Below are 24,455 nucleotides of genomic sequence, written 5' to 3'. Positions count from 1 at the left end.
GGCTTAACAAGTTTTGCTTGTTGTCATTAATTTGAATTGTTAGTTCATTTTTTTCATGCTCCGTGTGCTTTTATATAGGTTTTTATTCTATGTTTTAAACATCATTGAATTTTTTAAATGTAGAGGAGAATATTTCTACACAAACGTGTTCACTGTGATGTTGAATCCGTCTTTTCATGCTTCCCGTTGTCATACAAATCAAGTTTACGTTTGAGTGTATGACAATCTACTGTTGTCATACAAATCAATTTTACGTTTGGGTGTATGACAATCTTCTGTTGTCATAGAAATAAAGTTTAAACTTGGGTGTATTATATAAAATCCGAGGTAGCTCGAACGAAAACGAGATCTTACTGAAATGCGGGAGATTCAAAACACCCGTCAGGAGCTATTTCTGTCTGCGGATTATAGACCGTTTTTCCGGGAGTGACCCGCAAAATGCGGGGCACTTGACAGGTCTGTAATAAGTATATGATAGTCTTCTGTTGTCATACAAATCAAATAACTACATAGCAACGAATCCAAGATGGCGGATCTTCCTTAGCGACAGCTATCCACAAACACACTCTTCGTCTATTCATCACATGTTACACCTTACATTGGATTGATGTATATTTTCCGGACAAGTGTAGCCAAGAAGGCAAACATTATCTTTATCCGGGCATATTAACGTTGAACATGTAAATGTGAAAGATTTGTATTCTTATCGAAAATGAAATGTTTATTTATCGGTCTGGATATTCCTCAAATAATTATTTCTGTACAATAGGCATGTTCATTAATGGTACATTGTGTCTCAAAAGGGGTCATGGAAGAACAGGACCATTAAAATTTCAATTTAAAGATCACAAAGGTTTTGCGTTGATAACGATTGAGACCCTGCTTCGGTGTATTGCGAGGTCACGCTTGAGGGGTAATGTCGTAACTGCTCAGTGACATTACTACCATCTATGTAACGACAGGTTTTGACAGCATGGTTATAATTTTCAAAGAATATCAGCACGTTTATCTAATGTATACTTACTTTATTAAAGATTACGCTGATTTGATAACATTCTTTAAAATAAATGATAGATGCGTCCAAATACAAATGTAATTGCAAAAATAGACAAATATAGGTTTTCATCGAGCTGACAGGCCTAGTCTACAGATACGAGTGTTCATACCTGAAACCTGATCAATATATACATAAATTACTGCTGAAACAGGTAATAAATTACATTTTCAGATTAGGATAAATTTTAAATATTCAGCACGTTTTAATTGCATGCCACCTGACTAAACATTGTCGTAGACTGTACAGTATGTGGGGATTGTCACAGGTGACACACGATGGTACTGTACAGTATGTGGGGATTGTCACAGGTGACACACGATGGTACTGTACAGTATGTGGGGATTGTCACAAGTGACACACGATGGTACTGTACAGTATGTGGGGATTGTCACATGTGACACACGATGGTACTGTACAGTATGTGGGGATTGTCACAAGTGACACACGATGGTACTGTACAGTATGTGGGGATTGTCACAATGTGACACACGATGGTACTGTACAGTATGTGGGGATTGTCACATGTGACACACGATGGTACTGTACAGTATGTGGGGATTGTCACACACGATAGTACTGTACAGTATGTGGGGATTGTCACAAGTGACACATGATGGTACTGTACAGTATGTGGGGATTGTCACAAGTGACACACGATGGTACTGTACAGTATGTGGGGATTGTCACAAGTGACCCACGATGGTACTGTACAGTATGTGGGGATCGTCACAAGTGACACACGACGGTACTGTACAGTATGTGGGGATTGTCACAAGTGACACGATGGTACTGTACAGTATTTGGGGATTGTCACACACGATGGTACTGTACAGTATTTGGGGATTGTCACAAGTGACACCGATGGTACTGTACAATATGTGGGGATTGTCACAAGTGACACGATGGTACTGTACAGTATGTGGGGATTGTCACAAGTGACACGATGGTACTGTACAGTATGTGGGGATTGTTCCAAGTGACACCTGACGGTACTGTACAGTATGTGGGGATTGTCACAAGTGACACGATGGTACTGTACAGTATGTGGGGATTGTCACAAGTGACACCGATGGTACTGTACAGTATGTGGGGATTGTCACAAGTGACACACGATGGTACTGTACAGTATGTGGGGATTGTCACAAGTGACACGATGGTACTGTACAGTATGTGGGGATTGTCACAAGTGACACACGATGGTACTGTACAGTATGTGGGGATTTTCACAAGTGACACACGATGGTACTGTACAGTATGTGGGGATTGTCACAAGTGACACACGATGATACTGTACAGTATGTGGGGATCGTCACAAGTGACACCGATGGTACTGTACAATATGTGGGGATTGTCACAAGTGACACGATGGTACTGTACAGTATGTGGGGATTGTCACAAGTGACACGATGGTACTGTACAGTATGTGGGGATTGTTCCAAGTGACACCTGACGGTACTGTACAGTATGTGGGGATTGTCACAAGTGACACGATGGTACTGTACAGTATGTGGGGATTGTCACAAGTGACACACGATGGTACTGTACAGTATGTGGGGATTGTCACAAGTGACACCGATGGTACTGTACAGTATGTGGGGATTGTCACAAGTGACACACGATGGTACTGTACAGTATGTGGGGATTGTCACAAGTGACACGATGGTACTGTACAGTATGTGGGGATTGTCACAAGTGACACACGATGGTACTGTACAGTATGTGGGGATTGTCACAAGTGACACACGATGGTACTGTACAGTATGTGGGGATTGTCACAAGTGACACACGATGATACTGTAGAGTATGTGGGGATCGTCACAAGTGACACACGACGGTACTGTAGAGTATGTGGGGATTGTCACAAGTGATCCACGATGGTACTGTCCAGTATGTGGGGATTGTCACAAGTGATCCACGATGGTACTGTCCAGTATGTGGGGATTGTCACAAGTGATCCACGATGATACTGTACAGTATGTGGGGATTGTCACAAGTGACATAGAATGGTACTGTACAGTATGTGGGGATTGTCACAAGTGACACACGATGGTACTGTACAGTATGTGGGGATTGTCACAAGTGACACACGATGGTACTGTACAGTATGTGGGGATTGTCACAAGTGACCACGATGGTACTGTACAGTATGTGGGGATCGTCACAAGTGACACACGATGGTACTGTACAGTATGTGGGGATTGTCACAAGTGACACACGATGGTACTGTACAGTATGTGGGGATTGTCACAGGTGACACACGATGGTACTGTACAGTATGTGGGGATTGTCACAAGTGACACCGATGGTACTGTACAGTATGTGGGGATTGTCACAGGTGACACGATGGTACTGTACAGTATGTGGGGATTGTCACAAGTGGCACACAACGGTACTGGACGATATTGAATCCTAAAATATTTTTTACACCTTACAAATTTCGAAGGTAAATTTTCAGATTAAATATACAACAAAACACGTAGCTTTTGTAAAAATCAGTTTATTTTAAACATCTTAGCATGTGAATGTTACGCCAATATAATAATCTAACGACATTTACATATAAATCACTCCGTTATATGACCTTCACACGACCTTTACAAACCGCTCACACCGAACTCGATAGAAACTTCACCAATCTTACTAAGCAAACATGTACACAATTCAATCAAATAGTCGATACAAGAAAAAGGTTAATGTGCGTTTCGTTTATTGACAGAGACAAACTCGGAAATGCAATAGTTTTAAATTGAAACATTATATGATATAATGTAAGTCTTTCGACATATTGTTAATGGTATTGTTATAGGGCAGTAATCTAGATCTAAAACAGTCTAAAGACATTATAATGTAAACATCTATAGTTCAAATTGCTCAGAATGCCAAAACATTTTTATTTAACAAACTTTAATTATGTTTATATTCAAAAGCCATATATACTTCTTAAAGTTTACGTCCATTATCTATAAAATCAATTATATTCAAAAGCCATAATATGAATCAAGCTTATTTCTCTATAAAACTTATCCGTTCGTTGTGTTTGGATTATAGTCTATTACATTCCCTAAATTTCCTTTCACTAACAGACCATTTTGGTAATTGTATTTACATTTATGACAATAATTATGATGTACTTTGATTCAATTTGAGAGATAAGTTCATCATCTGTTGAGCAGTTCTAGAGGAAGTAGCATCTACTCGTATAAAAGCCAGCTGAATAATTGACAGTTAAACATCTATCGGTTAGTCCTTTTATACACATATTTATTCATTCCTTTCAATCTTCTCTTCTATAAATTACATATTTCCATGTCGCACACCTCTCACACCTGCATACACGAGCAAACGACAATGCACAGCAAAACCATTTATCTGGTAATTCTAATGCTGACTAATAAACATATATAAAACAATGCTCATTACTCCCGGGTCAAGGTGAACAGATGGTACATATCATACAACACATATATATAAAATATCTATATATCACAAAAATATATGCATCTAGATAACTGCATGAATTGACAAACAATTTGTACACCGCTTTAGAAGAAATTTCCGTCAACATAGCAAGTCGAAAAATTTGCAACCTCATCGCTTCAAAAGAATTGTAATAAACAGTATTTCTGAAGAATATCCTAACTTGAACTATTTTTAAACTTCATATACCTAGAATGGCATTAAAATTGATAGAAAAGATATCTTTTGATACACACAAAATATTCAAATTTTCGTGAGAAAGCCAAATGTTTGTGATAATCGCTACTCCCAAAATCAAACTGAATAAACAATTGCATAATAATCTTAGTAAAAATAGAAGAGTGAAACTTCTTCTTATTTTAAACCTTGTGTTGATTTTTTTTACTGAATATGTAATGATCTGTGATCAACCATCTAAAAGACTTGGACAATATTTTCTCATTGACGGTTTCTGAGCTGTCGTACTTGGAAGCCCGTATATATACAAAATATGAACATATGATCAATGCTTTCTGATCAACATACATTCATTAAAACCATATCACCGACAACACTTTACAACGACATAATGCACCATACAATATCAAATCAAATGTATGAAAATGACCGTAAATAAATACATTGCATGATGTAATAAACTGTACAATAATGGACTAAAAATCTATTGTATAAAACACAATGGAACATTTGTCAAAATCAGCCAACGTCTACATACTGTTGTGAGTGAAACAAAATGTCAAACGCTGTTCAAGGTCACAAGTTCAAGGTCACCATTTAACTATATGTTATCTTCTCTGTAGAAGTCTTAAGTTCTAAAAACGTTTTCGAAATAAATGTGTGTTTGCCATAAATAAGGACACTGTCATATAAACAAAATCTGAATTCTGTTAGAAGATGAAGAACTTGTAGTCAGAGAGATGTTATAATTGTAATTTCTCAATGTTTGTTATACAGTGTTAGAATCAAGCAGTTCCTTATATATGTAAGTGTCAAGCAGTTCCTTATATATGTGAGTGTTGGATCATAATGACAGATTATAAAGAATATACATCACAGCATAATGAAGTACTATACACATTTAAGGGACAATTATTCCACTCACAACTAAAATAATTTTGAAGACCAATATCCTGTCATTTTAACTGTTTTTCAATCTATCACTTCAGAATGATGTTCTTGTTAACATTATTAAGACCAATATCCGTCATTTTAACTGTTTTTCAATCTATCACTTCTTAACGATGTTTTTATTAACATTTTGACCAAACACTTCAACATATAGCATATAAATGTTGGTTTTGCTTGTTGTTTAACTGTCTTTGATACTTTGTCCACATTTTCCCACATTTTCATTTTCCTAATTAGTGCAATACACATAGAAAAATATCCTTGCATTTCATTGTCAATAATTTCAAAAGTTATTAAGTCAAAAAGCGAAAATCCCAGGGTTCTACTTTCAAAGTGAACTTTCCAACCAACCAAAGAATGATGGGACCTTGAACAGAGGATGTAGACAACTTATATGTGTTTGATGATGAGGATGGTTCACATATCTAAGGATACAGTTCACTTTCACCAAGGATATAGAAGAGGTCTTCCTTCCACTACCCTTTTTATAGAGATTATGTACTGTGAGTGATACATACTGCAGACACATGTATTTTAGTTAGTCATCAGATTTAATGTATCCGTTGTAACACGTGTGATCATTAAGTAATGATGAAGCGAGAGTATGAACTGGACGGAGAACAAGACATTGACTACATTTCAACCAGTAAGTACAGATGTATACCTTTGTATACGTGAATTTCAAGCTTAAGTACAGCGATTTATCAACCCAACCAACTGGCCATATAATTGTAGTATAGATACACACGTAACATGGACACAAGGTAGGAAAGCACAGGAACTTGACAATCCAACCAACTGGCCATATAATTGTAGTATACACAAGTAACATGGACGTGTGGTTAGGAAATAATGTCAAGTCTCTGTGAGTTAAAGCACAGGGACTTGACAAATGAACCAACTGGCCACATATTTATATTATAGAAATATACATAAAACAGACACCAGGTTAGAAAATAGTGTCAAGTCCCTGTGAGCGAATTTTTCTGAAGGTAATGACCATTTACCACTGGACAAGTCTTGGTTCCACTGGGTGAAATGTAGCATTTATATAAAGCTGAATATAAAGATGGATACGGATTATAAATAAATATTCCTGTCAGAAACTTCATTCACACACAAAATCTAAGTACATAACTATGTACCTGGTCAAAACATACACAGTATGAATAACTGTTAACTCACTTCCATCCATCTCAAACATTCTTAACACAAGATGCTATACTTACCAAAGCCATATAATAACTAGTATATACTTGTATATATGTGTTATGATCTCCGACGTTTATTGAGGATTTGATCCGACCATAAACATCAAGGTTAGTGATCTTAATTCATAAATGAAGATTTACTCTAATAATTTATTGTAACCGAAAATGCATTATATACATGGAAAACTGATAATAGTCGTGTTCAGTGTAATGGGAGAACATAACCGACATGTCCAACATAAATGTAGTCATGTCATGTTAGATATAATATCAAATGAATATCTCCAGAAATCTGTGAACTAATATAATTCAAACTTTCATGCAATGGAACTAGCTGCATTCTAGTAATCATCACATGAAAGAAGCTTGAGGACTTTTAGGATTTTTTTTTTTTTTTTTTTGCACTTGCATTCTTAAATTGACATTGGAATAATTCACGTATTTTTAATTAAACATATGATGAAATTTCATTAATTACTTTGAAGTGACTTCAGTAGACCATTTCTTCAGTCTCCCTTTATCTGTTACTTTCAATTGAAATTAAAAGTAAGTATATACTTGTTTTCAATACAAAATACACTGAACATACAATGCACATTACATATGAAAGTTGATGAAAATGACCAAATTATGAGAAAGTAAAATGGTTTTCAGAACACATTTATAAATTCACTATGACAACACATTTTTAATGGCAGCACAAATATAAATTAACTAAAAAACATTCAGATCATTCTCATTCATAAATAAACATTTCAATTGAACCAATATATATATATGTACATCAGTTAAATATCTTCAAACAGGGACATCCCTTGTATATATGGACTGGGATTACCAGCATCTCAATGGCAGTGTAATGTCCAGGAATTTAAAATACCTCAAGCAAAAGCCAAGTTCTCTAACAAATATTATTTCAATATTGCATACAAGTACCTGCCTACTCTCCCCGTTTTAGAGGGAAACTCTCGTTCATATCCGACCTTTATCATTTTACATAAAATATCAATTAATGTTTTTAATATTCTCTAATTTTAAAATTTAAATTTGTCCACAAGTATGAGCAGTTAGTACAATTGCATAATTGGATTACAGATTTAATCTAAGTTCTGGGTAAAATATATCATAATCACTCATTTCATCATCTAGTTATAATCAAAAATAAGGACATTAATTAAAGGAAAAAGATTTACTTAATATGTTAACGGGTCGAAACTTGCTTCATTTTAATTACATTTCATTAACAGGTAATTACGATTTGTAATAATAATCATCATCCCGTAAGAATTTTGTGCAACTTTTAAATGCCTGATACATTATTAATGAATTATCCATATTATAACAATTCAGGAAGGTACTATACTCATAATTATATATAGCTGTGGTATCATGTTCCACCTCCAGCTAAAACTAACTTAAACATTTCTAACATGAAAAAATGTCCTTATTAAAACAAACTGGGTTAAGGATTTAGTCAATCAATTTTGGCAATTTTCAGTAACAAGACTAAATTATAATTTTTTTTCAATTTGCTGTTATTTCAGCCTGCATGAAATATCAAAATTATGGGAAAACCAAAAAGACAATAAATAAAGTTTTACAATTTATAATAAAAAAACTCTACATAAAGTTGTCATCATAAATTTTACAAGTTGCATGAGAAACATACACATTTTCTGGTAAGGCTAGAAAAAAAAAAAAATTATCAGCAGGAAATTCCCCGACTCCGACATATTTTAGCTTTTATAATTATTCATGTAGAATCATGTACAGAAACTTGCTATCATTTCAGAATCATATCTACATGTTTATCTATTTCTTTCTCAAATCATTTGCTTTTATCAAAATTCTGAATTACTTAATAAAAATGCACTTTAATTAAACCCTAACAGTAAAACTGGAGTTATTCATATCGCTTGGAATTGATATCATATTTCGTATTGTTAGCTCCGTTCGTCATTAAAGGTTTTGATGCATAAGTCTCTTCTTGTTCTCGTCTCTTCCTTCGGAAAAATCCACACTGTAAACGAAAAAAAAAGATCTCCAATTAGAAAATTTATTTCATCTTTCATGATAAATATTTTGTTTTTTCGTTTCATCTCAATTTTATTTTTTGACAATCCATATTAAATATAATAATAGGAATACTCAGATTGATTAAAAGCTTAAGTCTAAAACAACAACCTGTGCAATCAAGAAACCAGAATAAAGTAGTGACGCAATGAAGTTGAAAAATTATAAGAGTTATTCCCCTTAGTGGAAACAATATCTGGGTTAAAGTGTTTTTTCTGTAATTGTGCTTGTCATTTAAAACAATATATACATTTATATACACATTCACATGATGTTCGGTTGGATCTATATTTATCAGTTTTCTGATATTTCTGAAATCAAGATAACAGTAAAAGTATTATAACCTAATTAGCTTCTATTAGAAAGATAACATTTTTAACCCTAGATGAAGTTTTTAAATGTTTCACATCCTAAATGATAATACTTTTAATGTTAAAAATTAATCTACCCTCTGGTATCCACTGCTACAACTAAAAGTGTACACAGGAAGTCACAATTACTACCTCAGTTTTCCATAGAAAGATTTATACAAAAAGGTTCATAACTCTAAATATGACAAATAAATAAAAAAAAAAATAATAAAAAAACAATAAAAATAAAATAAAATCCATAAAGTGAAGCCCTTTTCCAACTTAACTTCAAATAATTATAATATACACAAGGTTTAACAAAGATTGGTAGGATAAAGCCAGCATAATTACACTACATAAAATTTCATCCTTAGACTGGTGGACAGGCAGACAGACATTGACTTTAGTATAACCTACATATATAACTTTGATGTGGGGATCAGCATTAATTCTAGTACACCCCACTTCCTATCATCAACGATCAATTATAAATCTTTGTTTCTTACAACACTTAAATCTCAAACCTGAGAAACTGCAATTACATCAATTTTAGAGCCATGAATATGCACATGCCTAGAACATACATCCGCTGTAATAACGGATGTAAAACCTGTTAAATAAATAAATAAAATAAATAACATACATCCACACAAACTTCACACAGCAACTGTATACCTGACAATGTCTGAGTGATGTTGACTGGTAACGAGCCATTAGAGTAGCTTTATACAGGTGTTCTATGGTGGAGGTTTACTGTAGACCATATGGACAATACAGGTAGGTTTAAAAGGTAAAATAGCTGAAATCTATGTGATTTCACAACTTCTGCGGGTAAATAAGCTGGGCGAGGTTCAGGTAATTGGAATAAAAACATGCAGCCAAAATCACATGGGGTATCATCATTCAAACTGAAGTCTCACTTTTATTTGAACCAGACATATCTTCATAGGGCATAACATAAATATTACACAAACCCACTCTCACCAAAAATCTATTCCGATATCTGTCATACTAAGAAAATAATTTTATTTTCCTAAAGTAACAACTTAATTGTAATTATTCTTTATAATATGGATATAGTTATCACAATGATACCTTGAAATATTTTTTTCAAATTTTGTGATGATTTCTAAATACTTTTTGATTAAAGATGTTGTTTTCATTTTAGACATTTCACTGACGGTTGGCAATTAAGTTTTCTTTCAAAATTTGAATGATAGAAAATTGTTGAGTTGGAAATCACTTGACTAAAAATTAAACTGAAACTACAAATTATACTGAAATACATTGTGACTTAATGTAAGAAGGAATCAATTCAAATTGGTCCCAAAAATTCCTGAACAATTTGTGTTTGCATGGAAAATTTAACAGAGAAACCATGAAAAGAGGCTTTAAAAATCTTGTCAATCTTTAACTTTTCTTAGAAATTGTTGGAAAACATTTTCTGATTTTCTATATCCAGTTCAGTTTCAATAGGACCTACTTCATGAATTTCTGTAACAGATTTTGCTATGAAATGTTTTAATTTACTGCATCTAGAACAAGGGATTAAAAATCAAGTGAGTCAGGAAGATCACTCAGAGAATCAGGAAGATCACTCAGAGATTCAGCTGCAGCAAAAAGGTATTGTTAAATTAGTTTTAAACAAGTTAGTATAGATTAAGGTAGATTTTAGGCAGAAGAGCAAAGGTGTTAAAATAGTGGTTCATCTTCCGGTCGTTTCCGCTGGAAAAATCCACACTAGAAAGGAGAAGAAATATCCATGTCATCCTAAAGGATTACATTTTACTTTCATCAAACTTCATGTTTCTGAGCTACAAGACTTCAATACAAGAGAGACGAGCAGAAAAAGAAAAGGTAAGAGAGTCTGAAGATTAAAGAACAACAGTCTTTTCACATCCATAGTTATTTTAGCTTTGAAAAGATAAAAGTTCTTCGCTAGAAATTAGACATGCAGTTAAAACTTCTAATTAACTAGCGATAAAAAAAGAGAGAGGAAAATAAGTCCTTTCAGAAATAGCAAACAGGTAATGGGGCAAACATATATCTCCAGAAAAAAAAGAAGGAAAAAAAAAAAGAAAAGATTTTGAGCATTTTGTTACAAGAAACAACTTATAAAAGTTTAACATTGGAGTAAACTTATTTATATAGCATTAAACTTGATTATGTTGAAAATGAGGATTTAGTATGTAACATCTGACTGTATGTGTTCATAGAGAAGGGGAGGTAACTGTATCTTAATTTAGATTATAGCTTTCTATACTCTGCACGCTTGAACAGTAATGAAAAGATAGCCAAAAAGTTTAATTTCAAAAGCACATCTCAGCTTTAAGTCATGAAAAAAGGCATTTCATATTATATAAAAAAATATGCAATTTGGTATGTCACAAATGATCAGTTAAAATTGTTAGTTTAATAAAATCCTTGAGGCGGGCTTATTACAGGACATTGACATTTGATATTCTTACTGAACAGCAATATCGATGGTGCACGTTGTCAGATATAATACATTTTGTATTAATAATTAAATACTGGTGGGGAATTCCCTTCTCCTAAACATCCCATCAACATGCAGTCACTGTTGTCAAATCTAAAACTAACCATCCATGTATATAGAGGAAATGAAGAAAGATTACAGACTTCCTCTCGGAATTTTAGTCCCCGATCGAGTCTACTTACCCACCACAGTAGAACTATTAATAACAAAAGTAGTAGGAGACCGGCTGACACAGCTACAACGATGACCCAGGATTCAACAGATTTAGGTTGTGGAGCTAATTTTTTGGCATTTACATATGAGCCAATCTGAAAGTAAACAAACCTTTAGTTAGTTCAGTTATTGTTTTTATTATTTATGTTGTTTCGATAATAAATGGAATTGATGTTAGTAAAACAGCATACAATGCTTGATTGATAGTAAAATACTGTGTAACATGAAACATTCATTTTGTATAATTCTTTTTTATGTTTTTGTGGTCGCTTTGGCCACTTTTGTTGGCCTGGATGGAAGTGTATGAGGAGGAAAGCAGATCACCTCGAAAGCTTTTCAGAACTGAATGGTAAATAAAACCCTGTCATAGACTAGCTACGTTTAAGGTTGGTATGTTACCACTCCACCATCCGACCATCCCTATCGATACTTACTTCATACGTGGCTATAGTATATGTCTGGTTGGCTACTCGTGTGTCGTATGGCATTTTTCTGACCTCGGCTACAGCCTGGGATGTTATTAAATACGGCTCACTGGTAAGTCCACTCTGTAATCAAATTTTATGGACTTATAAGTTTGTTGATTAATAAACTTTACAATATCAATGAAAATTAAAATGCAACAACAGTTCTAATTGACATATTCAAACATGAAACGTATTTAAACATGAAAATTGGTATAAAACTTGCAGGAATATTTTTTTTACACAATTAGATGGCAATGGAAAAATATGTTGTAATGAGGAATACTCTAAATTGAGATCACTTCTACGACTCAGGTCACCTAACTGTTTCCAAGCAAAAATAACAAAATGACACAAAGGTAGGACTGGAACAATTTAAAGTTTACCTTTACAAGGGTATCGGTCCAGATTCGTGATCGTATCCTCACCACCGCGGAGTCCTGAGGTTTCATGTACCCAAGCTTACATCTTATGATAGTACACCAGTTCTTGTTACATACCTGGGGAGAACCAGCAGGTTAGCTTGTTATAATTTGTATGTGAAACTTGATATAATGCCCTCATATATCACTTAAATATGATACAAGACATATGTGTAATTAATCATATATCACTTAAATACGATACAAGAAATATGTGTAATTAAATGTGTTACCCATCCCGCTTTGTTAGAATCAGATTTAACACTGATTTTCTTTTAAGTCAAGAAATTTGAGGTTTTTATCCCCCCCCCAATAAACCCCCCAAAAATGTAGAAATGCTTGTAGAAATTGTATTCAGCTATATATCCTACGATAAACCTTTAACCCAGGTTTGGTTGCTCTAGCTTTTATGTTTTTTTATGCAGAAACAGCCTAATTTGCAAGAGCTAAATGCAAAACATTAACATAGTTTTTTTTTCAATGTCCAGAAATTTGAGATATTTTCCCAAAAATGAAGAAATCCATGAAATATCTGAAGTGTTAAACATGCTCTACTACCATACTACATCTGTACATCTATGACTGAGGTTTTGTTGGTCTAGCTTTGTCAGAAACAGAGCTTAATATTGTTGATGCTGCCACATCAGAATGCCTATGTGCCACCTTTCCGACATTAGTTGCAAAAAAATCTATATAATGCCCACTGTGTATATGGTTAAATTTTCACTGTAGTGTAAAGCCTCTATAAAAATGCCACTTGTTCATTACTATTAAGAAAAACTTTGACAAAATGCCCCTCATTTCATCGGTCTCTAGAAACAAATAAGAAGATCACTTTTTAGATCCCAACTTATTGATACATTTACTCTGATATATATAAATGTAGGTATATGTAATAAGTATTTACTATTTTGTTGCTGCTGTCTCGACTGACTCTTGACCCTGTCTGAGCATCTAATGACCGACGTTTCCTCCGGGCCTCTGCCTGATGTTTTGCCATGACTACATCCATCTTCTGCCCCTCTTTGTTGAATTCACTGTACCAAACTATTAACTGTAACGGAAACAAGAAAGACGAAACTTTATATATATACATCTCTATAAAATCAAGGGAGGTAATACACCAGGGAAAGCGTAAACAACCAGGGGAGATAACTCCCATCAAAATGGAGAAGGTGAGTCACGAACAAAATACATCGTACTTACTGAAGAATTAAATGGCGTTATAACAATTGTTTCACAGAGGCTGTTTTGCTGCCCAATCACCTCGGGTGTATGGGTTAGGTATAGCAGGTTACGACCAACCTCGTCGAAGCTCGGCCAGTAAATATCGATCATACTCTCTTTGATATCACTGGGACCCAAGTTCCTCACCTGCAACAAAGGTACATGGTATCATAATTTCAGAATATAAAGAAATGAAAATTCAAAACAGTTGAAATTTCAGTATTTATTTTAGTTCCAGTTCCAAGACACATTATACCTTAATTCTCGACAAATGAAGAATAGAAAATCGCAACATTTAAATCTTATTTAACATTTATTTACAAGTTCCTGTTCCCAATAAATTTCAAGATTATGTTTTAGAACTTGAAATGATACCAAGCTAAACACAACGTCTAACAGATGCTTCCAATAACATTTTAGTTTACAACGAAATCAAACTTACGTCATATTCGTGTACGACTGCGGGCCCATAGATACTGTGTTTAAATGTGGCCACCCCTGTATCGTTGTAGATGATCTGTTCTGTCTGGTTTTCCCCGAGACGACCAATGATGATGATGTCGGCTGACTGGATTACGGGAATGCCCACCATGAATGTGTTGTCACTGTATGTCGAGTTGAGCTCTGCGTTTGAACTGTAACAAAATCATTAGTTTCAATACTGACTTAATAACAAATGATTTCAAATTGTCATTTAAAAAACTGAAAATCAGCCAATCAGAGGACAGATTAACTGATTGTAATTTCATATTTTGCTCTAAGGAGATTTCCAATGAATTAAAAAATTAAAACATATTTGCTATGTAAAACTTACCTGTTGATGACAAATTTAAACATAAGTCTATCCATATTTCCATCAATGTCTCCTGGGGTTACACGTAATGTAAAGTTTGCCTACAAGTAAAGGAGTCGGTACAGATTAACAACTTATACATATACTTTAGACATATATACATTCACTATAGTGTTACATACAATATTCAAAACTGATAATGAAAGTCCTTAATATGATTTGGTATAGAATAAGAATTAAAATCTTATTTAAAGGAACACATAAAAGGTAAAAAGTTTAATTATGATACCTAGTATGATCATTTAATATCTTAATTGCAAATGAACAATTTCTACCAAAATCAAGCTTCATCTCAAAATTGAAAATAATGTAAGAGTTATCTACCTTTGCCTTGGTTGGGAGTGGATTCCCCATATCACATGTAACCAGGTTTGTTTCATTTGTTGTATATCTATCACAGGAAAATGGAATGGTCTGAAACAGAAAGTGGAATGGTCTAAAATAGAAAATGGAATGGTCTAAAACAGAAAGTGGAATGGTCTAAATGGTCTGAAACAGAAAGTGGAATGGTCTAAAATAGAAAATGGAATGGTCTAAAACAGAAAGTGGAATGGTCTAAATGGTCTGAAACAGAAAGTGGAATGGTCTAAAATAGAAAATGGAATGGTCTAAAACAGAAAGTGGAATGGTCTAAACAAGAAAATGGAATGGTCTAAAACAGAAAGTGGAATGGACTAAATTAGAAAATGGAATGGTCTAAAACAGAAAGTGGAATGGTCTAAACAAGAAAATGGAATGGTCTAAAACAGAAAGTGGAATGGTCTAAACAAGAAAATGGAATGGTCTAAAACAGAAAGTGGAATGGTCTAAACAAGAAAATGGAATGGTCTAAAACAGAAAGTGGAATGGTCTAAATTAGAAAATGGAATGGTCTGAAACAGAAAGTGGAATGGTCTAAAATAGAAAATGGAATGGTCTAAAACAGAAAGTGGAATGGACTAAACAAGAAAATGGAATGGTCTAAAACAGAAAGTGGAATGGACTAAACAAGAAAATGGAATGGTCTAAAATAGAAAGTGGAATGGTCTAAAATAGAAAATGGAATGGTCTAAAGCAGAAAAGGGAATGGTCTGAAACAGAAAATGGAATGGTCTAAAATAGAAAGTGGGATGGTCTAAACTAGAAAATGGAATGGTCTAAAATAGAAAGTGGGATGGTCTAAAATAGAGAATGGCATTGTCTAAAACAGTTAATGGAATGGTCAAGAATAGAGGATGGGATTGTCTGAAATAGAAAATGAAGAGGTCTTGGATTTGGTCAGAAAAAGTCTATAGAAATACAGGAAGTAGAATTGTCCAGATATAAAATGGACCCTAACTTTTTTTTTTTCATTTTATTTTGACCTTATTTAATACTTACAAACTTTCTGTCCTGAATACCGTTGTACTGGACTCCCCTTGGCAGCTCAATGTACAGCATAGTCTCAAAAGCTCCCTCCCCTCGGTTTTCAAGATGGACAACGATATCTATATTACTGGTGCTGCCAAGTTTGACGTTGTCAGTAAACCTGCAACATATTCAATTTAAGATGTAGCTAATTTAATAACAAAATTGCAGACATTTTAACCTTACAGATTTTATTTCAAATATTTTAACGATATGGTGCAGTAGCAGATCCTACAGGTTTCTTGTTCTTAACATCCAAGGTCATTTTGAGGTGAGGGGTCCTTGTAGTAGTTGGTGGCTACCTCACAGATCACCATATAGGAATACAATTTTAGGATTATAAAGAAAAGACTAATAGATTCATAATTACATATATATTATAATACAATTTACAAAAATATTCCATCACCCAGAAAACTGACGTATAACATGTCATATACATAGTTCCAATATATGGTCATAAATACAAATTCTGTAAATGTACATAATTTAACAGTAATCTTATTAAAATGCTTTTGATGCTGAAAACTTTCGGCTAAAGTATGATAGTTATAATTATAGTTTTTGCGTATTATTATCTAAAACAGGAATTGTGTTCGTCATTCCATTATCAGCATATTGGCCAAATTTTGAGTGCTCCAAAATGAATTTGTTTACATTATGTAAGATTTTAAGAATGTGTTACACAATCGATGTCTGAATACCCACGTGTAAGCTGTGCCCCATACATCAGGAATACACTGCTCGTCCTCTCCACATTCTTTCTGTATATGGCCCTGTAATGATATAAACAGATTGACATCATCCCAAACGTCAGAACAGATCTAGAAAATGTCTGTAAGGTCTGTATATAATAAAATTGTTAAGTATCATCCCTAAGGATGAAGTATTACATAACAAAAGACTAAACAACACGTCTTTAGAACTTTCGTTGCATCTTGTTAATTTATCAGAATTAGCTGATGTGTTCGTCATTCCATTATCAGCATGCTACTAAAAAAAATTTTGATGGAAGTACTAAAGATACATGGTCGACTTTTTCTTATTAAGAAGGGGTCAAATATGACCTCTGACCCTGTAACTTAGACCAATGACCCCTAGAATGTGATCTGTCGAGGAACTTGATGGCATGATTCTATGGTGTATTTGAAACAAATCTGTTGAGAGGTTCTCAAGATGTCACTGTATGGGATGGGACATGTCGTACAGACATGGACTACACATAGACTTCACTGAATGGGATGGGACATGACGTACAGACATGGACTACACACAGACTTCACTGAATGGGATGGGACATGTCGTACAGACATGGACGACACATAGACTTCACTGAATGGGATAGGACATGACGTACAGACATGGACTACACATAGACTTCACTGAATGGGATGGGACATGACGTACAGACATGGACTACACATAGACTTCACTGAATGGGACATGTCGTACAGACATGGACTACACATAGACTTCACTGAATGGGACATGTCGTACAGACATGGACTACACATAGACTTCACTGAATGGGATGGGACATGTCGTACAGACATGGACGACACATAGACTTCACTGAATGGGATAGGACATGACGTACAGACATGGACTACACATAGACTTCACTGAATGGGACATGTCGTACAGACATGGACTACACACAGACTTCAATGAATGGGATGGGACATGACGTACAGACATAGACTACACACAGACTTCACTGAATGGGACATGACGTACAGACATAGACTACACATAGACTTCACTGAATGGGATGGGACATGACGTACAGACATAGACTACACATAGACTTCACTGAATGGGATGGGACATGACGTACAGACATGGACTACACATAGACTTCACTGAATGGGATGGGACATGTCGTACAGACATGGACGACACATAGACTTCACTGAATGGGATGGGACATGACGTACAGACATGGACTACACATAGACTTCACTGAATGGGACATGACGTACAGATATGGACTACACATAGACTTCACTGAATGGGATGGGACATGTCATACAGACATGGACGACACATAGACTTCACTGAATGGGACATGACGTACAGACATAGACTACACATAGACTTCACTGAATGGGATGGGACATGACGTACAGACATGGACTACACATAGACTTCACTGAATGGGATGGGACATGACGTACAGACATAGACTACACACAGACTTCACTGAATGGGATGGGACATGTACAGACATGGACTACACATAGACTTCACGAAATGGGATCAAACATGACGTACAGACATAGACTACACACAGACTTCAATGAATGGGACATGACGTACAGACATAGACTACACACAGACTTCACTGAATGGGATGGGACATGATGTACAGACATGGACTACACATAGACTTCACTGAATGGGATGGGACATGTCGTACAGACATGGACTACACATAGGCTTCACTGAATGGGATTGGACATGACATAGACATAGACTACACATAGACTTCACTGAATGGGATGGGACATGACGTACAGACATGGACTACACATAGGCTTCACTGAATGGGATTGGACATGACATAGACATAGACTACACATAGACTTCACTGAATGGGATAGGACATGTACAGACATGGACTACACATAGGCTTCACTGAATGGGATTGGACATGACATAGACATGGACTACACATAGACTTCACTGAATGGGATGGGACATGACGTACAGACATGGACTACACATAGACTTCACTGAATGGGATGGGACATGATGTACAGACATAGGACTACACATAGACTTCACTGAATGGGATTGGACATGACATAGACATAGACTACACACAGGCTAACTATATCTCCTCCAATTAAATGGTAGTAGCATAAACATCAATAAATTCTAAGATTTACACAATTAAGTCCTCTAAAAACCAAGAAAGAGTTTTTGCCTTTGAAAATCATGATTATTCTCAGATAGCCAATATTCATGTCTCCCTCATGATAAAATATTAAAGGCATGGTTACTGTTGGCAGCTTACCGTAGTGTTTACTAACGTGGGTGTGTACTGGTCAAGGATTGGCTGTAGTGACCGCCGACGACGGGACAGGCTCCTCTTCTTAAGTTTAAACTCAAACTGGACATTGATCGGTGAAAGCTTGTCCCTTATGTCATTCTACAAAAAAAATCTTTTGATGAAAATTTCTGACAAGGCTTTAAAGATCTTGTGGATTAATAGGAATAAAAGTTTAAATATTACAATCTTCTGATGACAATGTAACATACCTATGTAATTGTATAATGTATATAAACTTCATTTTTTAACAGCAACTAGGAAACAATACAGGTTGAATTTTGATAAATTACTGGCCAGGTTGTAAGGCAGCAGGTCGAGGCTTGAATGAGGGAGGAAATTGGTGTATCCATAGAAACCTCACATGGCTGGGGGAGTGACTCTGTACCTTTTCAAGCCCGCAATTGGTGAGGCTTTAGTGTAAGGTAAGTGAAATATCTACTGTGCAAGGAACAACTATTTTTGGTTGATTGTATATTTGGGTTTTTCATTTACATATATGCACAAAAAAATTCTGACACTTTAACCTCTAATTTTGGTGAACTGGATATGTTTCATATCATTCGTGATGTACACAAGTTCCGATAATGACTTGTTTTTGAGGTGAGCTACCGGTACATACATTTTTTCAAACATATCCTAATATACAAAGTTTGATAACTCTTTTTATAATTTTGGTGAGCTGTGAATTTTTAGACTATCCTGATATTGACACAGGGCCTGGTTTTTCATGAGCCACATATTTTTACTTACCCGACTCCTACAAAAAAGTTCTGACATCAGGCCTTGTTTTTCAGGTGCCATACATTTTCAGACTTACCCTGATATATACAAAAGAGTTCTGACACCAGGCCTTGTTTTTCGTGAGCCGTTTGTTGTTGACGTATTCCACCACTTGGTTTGTATTAAGTTGGTACAAACGTTTGGCATCTAAAGTATTCTTATCAACATCAAACTTCCAGGACAGATCAAAAACTGCAAAAACATCATGAAAATGCTATGGAAACTAGAACAAGTTTATCATTAGTATTACAAAATTTTCTATTATAAGGGTATGCAATTATTTTTAAGTCACAAATAATTTGTTAAAAGACAATTTAATAATGCTGAGAATTTGAAAAAGTCTTAGCAGAAAAAGCACTTTGCACTTTAATCAGGCTCATTGTGATTTCTTCTCATTTTTCTTGAGCGATAAAATTATTTGAACTTGAATAAAACAAAAAATTGATGATGAAATTTTGCTTAATATTTTGACAGGCATATGAATACATGTGTCCATCAACATTAGATAAATACTGATATCATTTTCTACTAAAATTATCATGGGAAGTTTTTATAAAAAGTTCAGCAATTATTCCCAAATTGTTATGTGCTCCGGCTAAACTATCAAACAGTGATCCAAAAAGAGTCCATCTTCAATATAATTCCAGAAAAAATCGCCTTGGGAAGATATTTGTGAGAAGGAAAAGAAAAGATTTACCGCATTACTTACCTAGCTGCCGAGGCACTCCTATACCATCATACTTAATACAGGTAAACAAGGTCACACTGTAAAAATAAAAAGATCTCTTTATGCTCTGTTGTTGTTTTGCACCATACTTATTTTCAAACAAGCATTCTGGATATTACTAAAGTAATACATGTCCCCTACTGGTCCCCTATAAAAATAGTAACAGTGACCTTGATCCAAAAATCCTGAAACTCACGCTTATACAAGCTATCATGATCATTTATCACTGTGTCACTAAAAAAAAATAACATAATAAGCTCCCTCCCTTGGCAAAATTTCAGGAGAACTTAATTGCGAACCATATTTTGGTTTAGGTTAAAGTTTTAAAATTGAAAATTTTCTAAAATTTAAGGGCTTAATTGTGGAAAGGGTGCATATGCAGATAAGATACAATTGTTACTTATTACCTACTTATGAAATTATTATTAGGTACAGAATATACTGACCAGCCCTCTTTATTTAAAAGGGAATACTCTTATTCTTTTCCACCCTTAGATTTCCACAAACTAATTTATCGGTAAAATTTTTTTGCTCCTCGTAATTCTAATAATCCAGCTAGTGTGCCAGAAAGAACAGCATGAAATGAGATAAGGTATAAGATAGTAAAAAAGAGATTGATAATGTTCTTTACTGAGGCTTAAAAGATTGAACATCTCCTATATGGAAGTTTTAAGAAGTAGCCAGGTAAGAGCTACTGTAGATCAATAACATAAGTTCTTTTCAGTGAGTGATATATCAGAAATCAGGGCCAAACATATCAATTTTCGACTATGACATGCAAAGACATAAATAATTATTAAATTTGTGGTTCAAATGCCATTTTCATTTATATTTTAATTATAGCAAGAGGTCCATGGGGCCTGTATTGCTCACCTGGTTGGAATAGACCAAATGTCAAAATAATGTTCATGTTCAATTCGTTTTATTTGTCAATCTCAAACAATGCTATATGGTTATAGTGCTTTAAAGAAAGAACCAAGTCCAGACACTCTAAGGTCTGAAAGACCTCAACAATTGTTTTTTGAACATGCATTCATCACTTAAATGAATTACCTCCATTTCCCGTATTGGGCCCCACCCCTTTGGCCCCTCGGGGGTCAGAGTCACCATTTATGCAAAATCTGTTCCCCTTCCCCCAAAGATGTTTCTGACCAAATTGGGTTCAAATCCATTCATAACTTTATGACAAGTAGCGATTTAAAGGAATTTCCTCAATTTCCCCTATTTGGCCCCGCCCCTCCGGCCCCTTGGGGGTCAGAGTCACCATTTATGCAAAATCTTATCCCCTTCTGCCAAGGATGTTTCTTAACAAATTTGGGCAAAATCCAATGAGAACTGTTTGACTAGTAGCGATTTGAAGCAAATGTTGACCAACGACGAACGCCGCGCCATGACATAAGCTCACCGGACATTCGGTCCAGGTGAGCTAATAACAAGTTATTGTCTCAATTATGAATAAATTGAAGCTTTGTTCCCACATCAACTTATCAAATCAATTATTGAACTTTGTACTATAATTATAATGGAAAATTTGTCCCCAATAAAAATAAATGATATGGTAGAATATAATATAATCAACATTTCTAATAAAAGGAATACATATGACTATCCAATCAGATTGATGAAAGCTTACCATGTGACTTTGTGGGAAGCAGTGGATCCCTTATAATTACAAACTTTACGATCCAGAGAAATTTTCTTTGGGTCAATCTTTAAGCTTGCAGCAACATATACAATTGGACGAGCTCTGAAAACAGGAACAAAGATTTTGAAAATTACATTTATAAATATTTTAAAAATGATATATTTATAAAGATTTATGATAAAGCATACCATACTTCAAAACTTAAGAAAAATTCTTACGCATTCCTTAAATAATCACTAGGAAAAGCAGTTTTAACCATAAAATCACCAAGGTATTATCATTTGTTCTTTAAGGTAGACCGACCCTTCGGGTTTCCTCTGATAGATCTCCTTAATTTTATTTTTATTTCAATGTTAATTATGCTCTTATCACAAAAAGCACATAAAAAACATATGTCACCACATTCGTTTTACTACCAGGGCCACATAAAGATACGTATTAATTAATAGCTGAACCATATTTTTAAGGATTTTGGTAGATTTTATCTTTCCCCGATAATATTCACCTCAAGCATAAAAAGGAGTTTATATCCTATTTATATCATCAGTATGAGCAATATCATTCATAATTATCAAAAAAAGAGAAGATTCTTTGGGTGGTTAACAAAATATGGCTATTTTTATACGAAAAACCTGTTATTTTTAGTGAAAAATTGATTTAAAAAAATACACGTTTATTTTTTTCCTGAAAAAATGAACAGAAAAATTACCCCCTTTTTTTTTGCTTAATTAAAAATTTCATATGTATGCTTTAAGAGAAAACAAGAGGCCCATGGGGCCTGTATCGCTCACCTGGTTGGATTTGACCAAATGTCAAAATAATGTTCATGTTCAATTCCTTTTGTTTGTTAACCTCAAACAATGCTATTTATGGTTATAGCGTGGGGATCCCAACTGCTTTAAAGAAATAATGAAGTCCAGACTCTCTGAGTTTACTAGTAGTGATTTAAAGGAATTACCTCTATTTCCTATATGGGGCCCCGCCCCTTTTGCCCCTCGGGGGTCAGAGTCACCATTTATGCAAAATCTGTTCCCCTTCCCCCAAGAATGTTTCTTACCAAATTGGGTTCAAATCCATTCATAACTTTATGACTAGTAGCGATTTTAAGGAATTACCTCTATTTCCCCATTAGGCCCCGCCCCTTTGGCCCCTTGGGGGTCAGAGTCACCATTTATGCAAAATCTGTTCCCCTTCCCCAAAGAATGCTTCTGACCAAATTGGGTTCAAATCCATTCATAAATTTATGACAAGTAGCGATTTAAAGGAATTACCTCTATTTCCCATATGGGGCCCCGCCCCTTTGGCCCCTTGGGGGTCAGAGTCACCATTTATGCAAAATCTGCTCCCCTTCCCCAAAAGATGTTTCTTATTAATTTGGGTTCAAATCCATTCATAACTTTATGACTAGTAGCGATTTAAAGGAATTACCTCTATTTCCCATATGGGGCCCCGCCTCTTTGGCCCCTCGGGGGTCAGAGTCACCATTTATGCAAAATCTGTTCCCCTTCACATAAGAATGTTTCTGACCAATTTGGGTATAAATCCATTCATAACTTTATGACTAGTAGCGATTTGAAGGAATTACCTCTATTTCCCCATTAGGCCCTGCCCCTTTGGCTCCTTGGGGGTCAGAGTCACCATTTATGCAAAATCTGTTCCCCTTTCCTAAAGGATGTTTCTGACCAAATTGGGTTCAAATCCATTCATAACTTTATGACTAGTAGCAATTTGAAGGAATTACCTCTATTTCCCCATTAGGCCCCGCCCCTTTGGCCCCTTGGGGTCAGAGTCACCATTTATGCAAAATCTGTTCCCCTTTCCCAAAGGATGTTTCTTACTAAATTGCGTTAAAAACCATTCATAACTTTATGCCTAGTAGCGATTTAAAGG

At 34.9% G+C, this 24,455-nt stretch overlaps 1 protein-coding gene across 5 annotated transcripts in view; it reads right to left on the bottom strand.

The window, feature by feature from the left end:
- Positions 1 to 3,538: 3,538 nt before the first annotated feature.
- The window catches only part of LOC117344236 (integrin alpha-8-like), a 122,004-nt gene continuing 101,087 nt past the window's right edge, over positions 3,539 to 24,455 (bottom strand). For 3 of the 5 annotated variants that reach the window (XM_033906914.1, XM_033906916.1, XM_033906915.1), the window contains 15 exons: positions 22,554 to 22,667; positions 20,903 to 20,958; positions 20,231 to 20,385; positions 19,378 to 19,512; positions 17,067 to 17,134; positions 16,332 to 16,479; positions 15,297 to 15,386; positions 14,934 to 15,013; positions 14,562 to 14,754; positions 14,099 to 14,266; positions 13,800 to 13,946; positions 12,857 to 12,970; positions 12,441 to 12,554; positions 11,976 to 12,101; positions 3,539 to 8,893 (listed from right to left, as the gene is read on the bottom strand). In XM_033906914.1, coding sequence (XP_033762805.1) covers positions 8,777 to 8,893; positions 11,976 to 12,101; positions 12,441 to 12,554; positions 12,857 to 12,970; positions 13,800 to 13,946; positions 14,099 to 14,266; positions 14,562 to 14,754; positions 14,934 to 15,013; positions 15,297 to 15,386; positions 16,332 to 16,479; positions 17,067 to 17,134; positions 19,378 to 19,512; positions 20,231 to 20,385; positions 20,903 to 20,958; positions 22,554 to 22,667 — 1,825 coding nt within the window. In that variant the 3' untranslated portion in view covers positions 3,539 to 8,776. Of the gene's footprint in view, positions 8,894 to 9,971; positions 11,037 to 11,975; positions 12,102 to 12,440; positions 12,555 to 12,856; positions 12,971 to 13,799; positions 13,947 to 14,098; positions 14,267 to 14,561; positions 14,755 to 14,933; positions 15,014 to 15,296; positions 15,387 to 16,331; positions 16,480 to 17,066; positions 17,135 to 19,377; positions 19,513 to 20,230; positions 20,386 to 20,902; positions 20,959 to 22,553; positions 22,668 to 24,455 lie in introns of all 5 variants that reach the window. The other 2 variants (XR_004536131.1, XR_004536132.1) reach the window with 1 other exon arrangement.

The sequence above is a fragment of the Pecten maximus genome, chromosome 15, assembly GCF_902652985.1.
Source record: "Pecten maximus chromosome 15, xPecMax1.1, whole genome shotgun sequence".
In the NCBI taxonomy this organism is placed as follows: Eukaryota; Metazoa; Mollusca; class Bivalvia; order Pectinida; family Pectinidae; genus Pecten; species Pecten maximus.
Note: the sequence above shows the minus strand (reverse complement) of the source record. Positions and strands in the feature narration are given on the sequence as shown.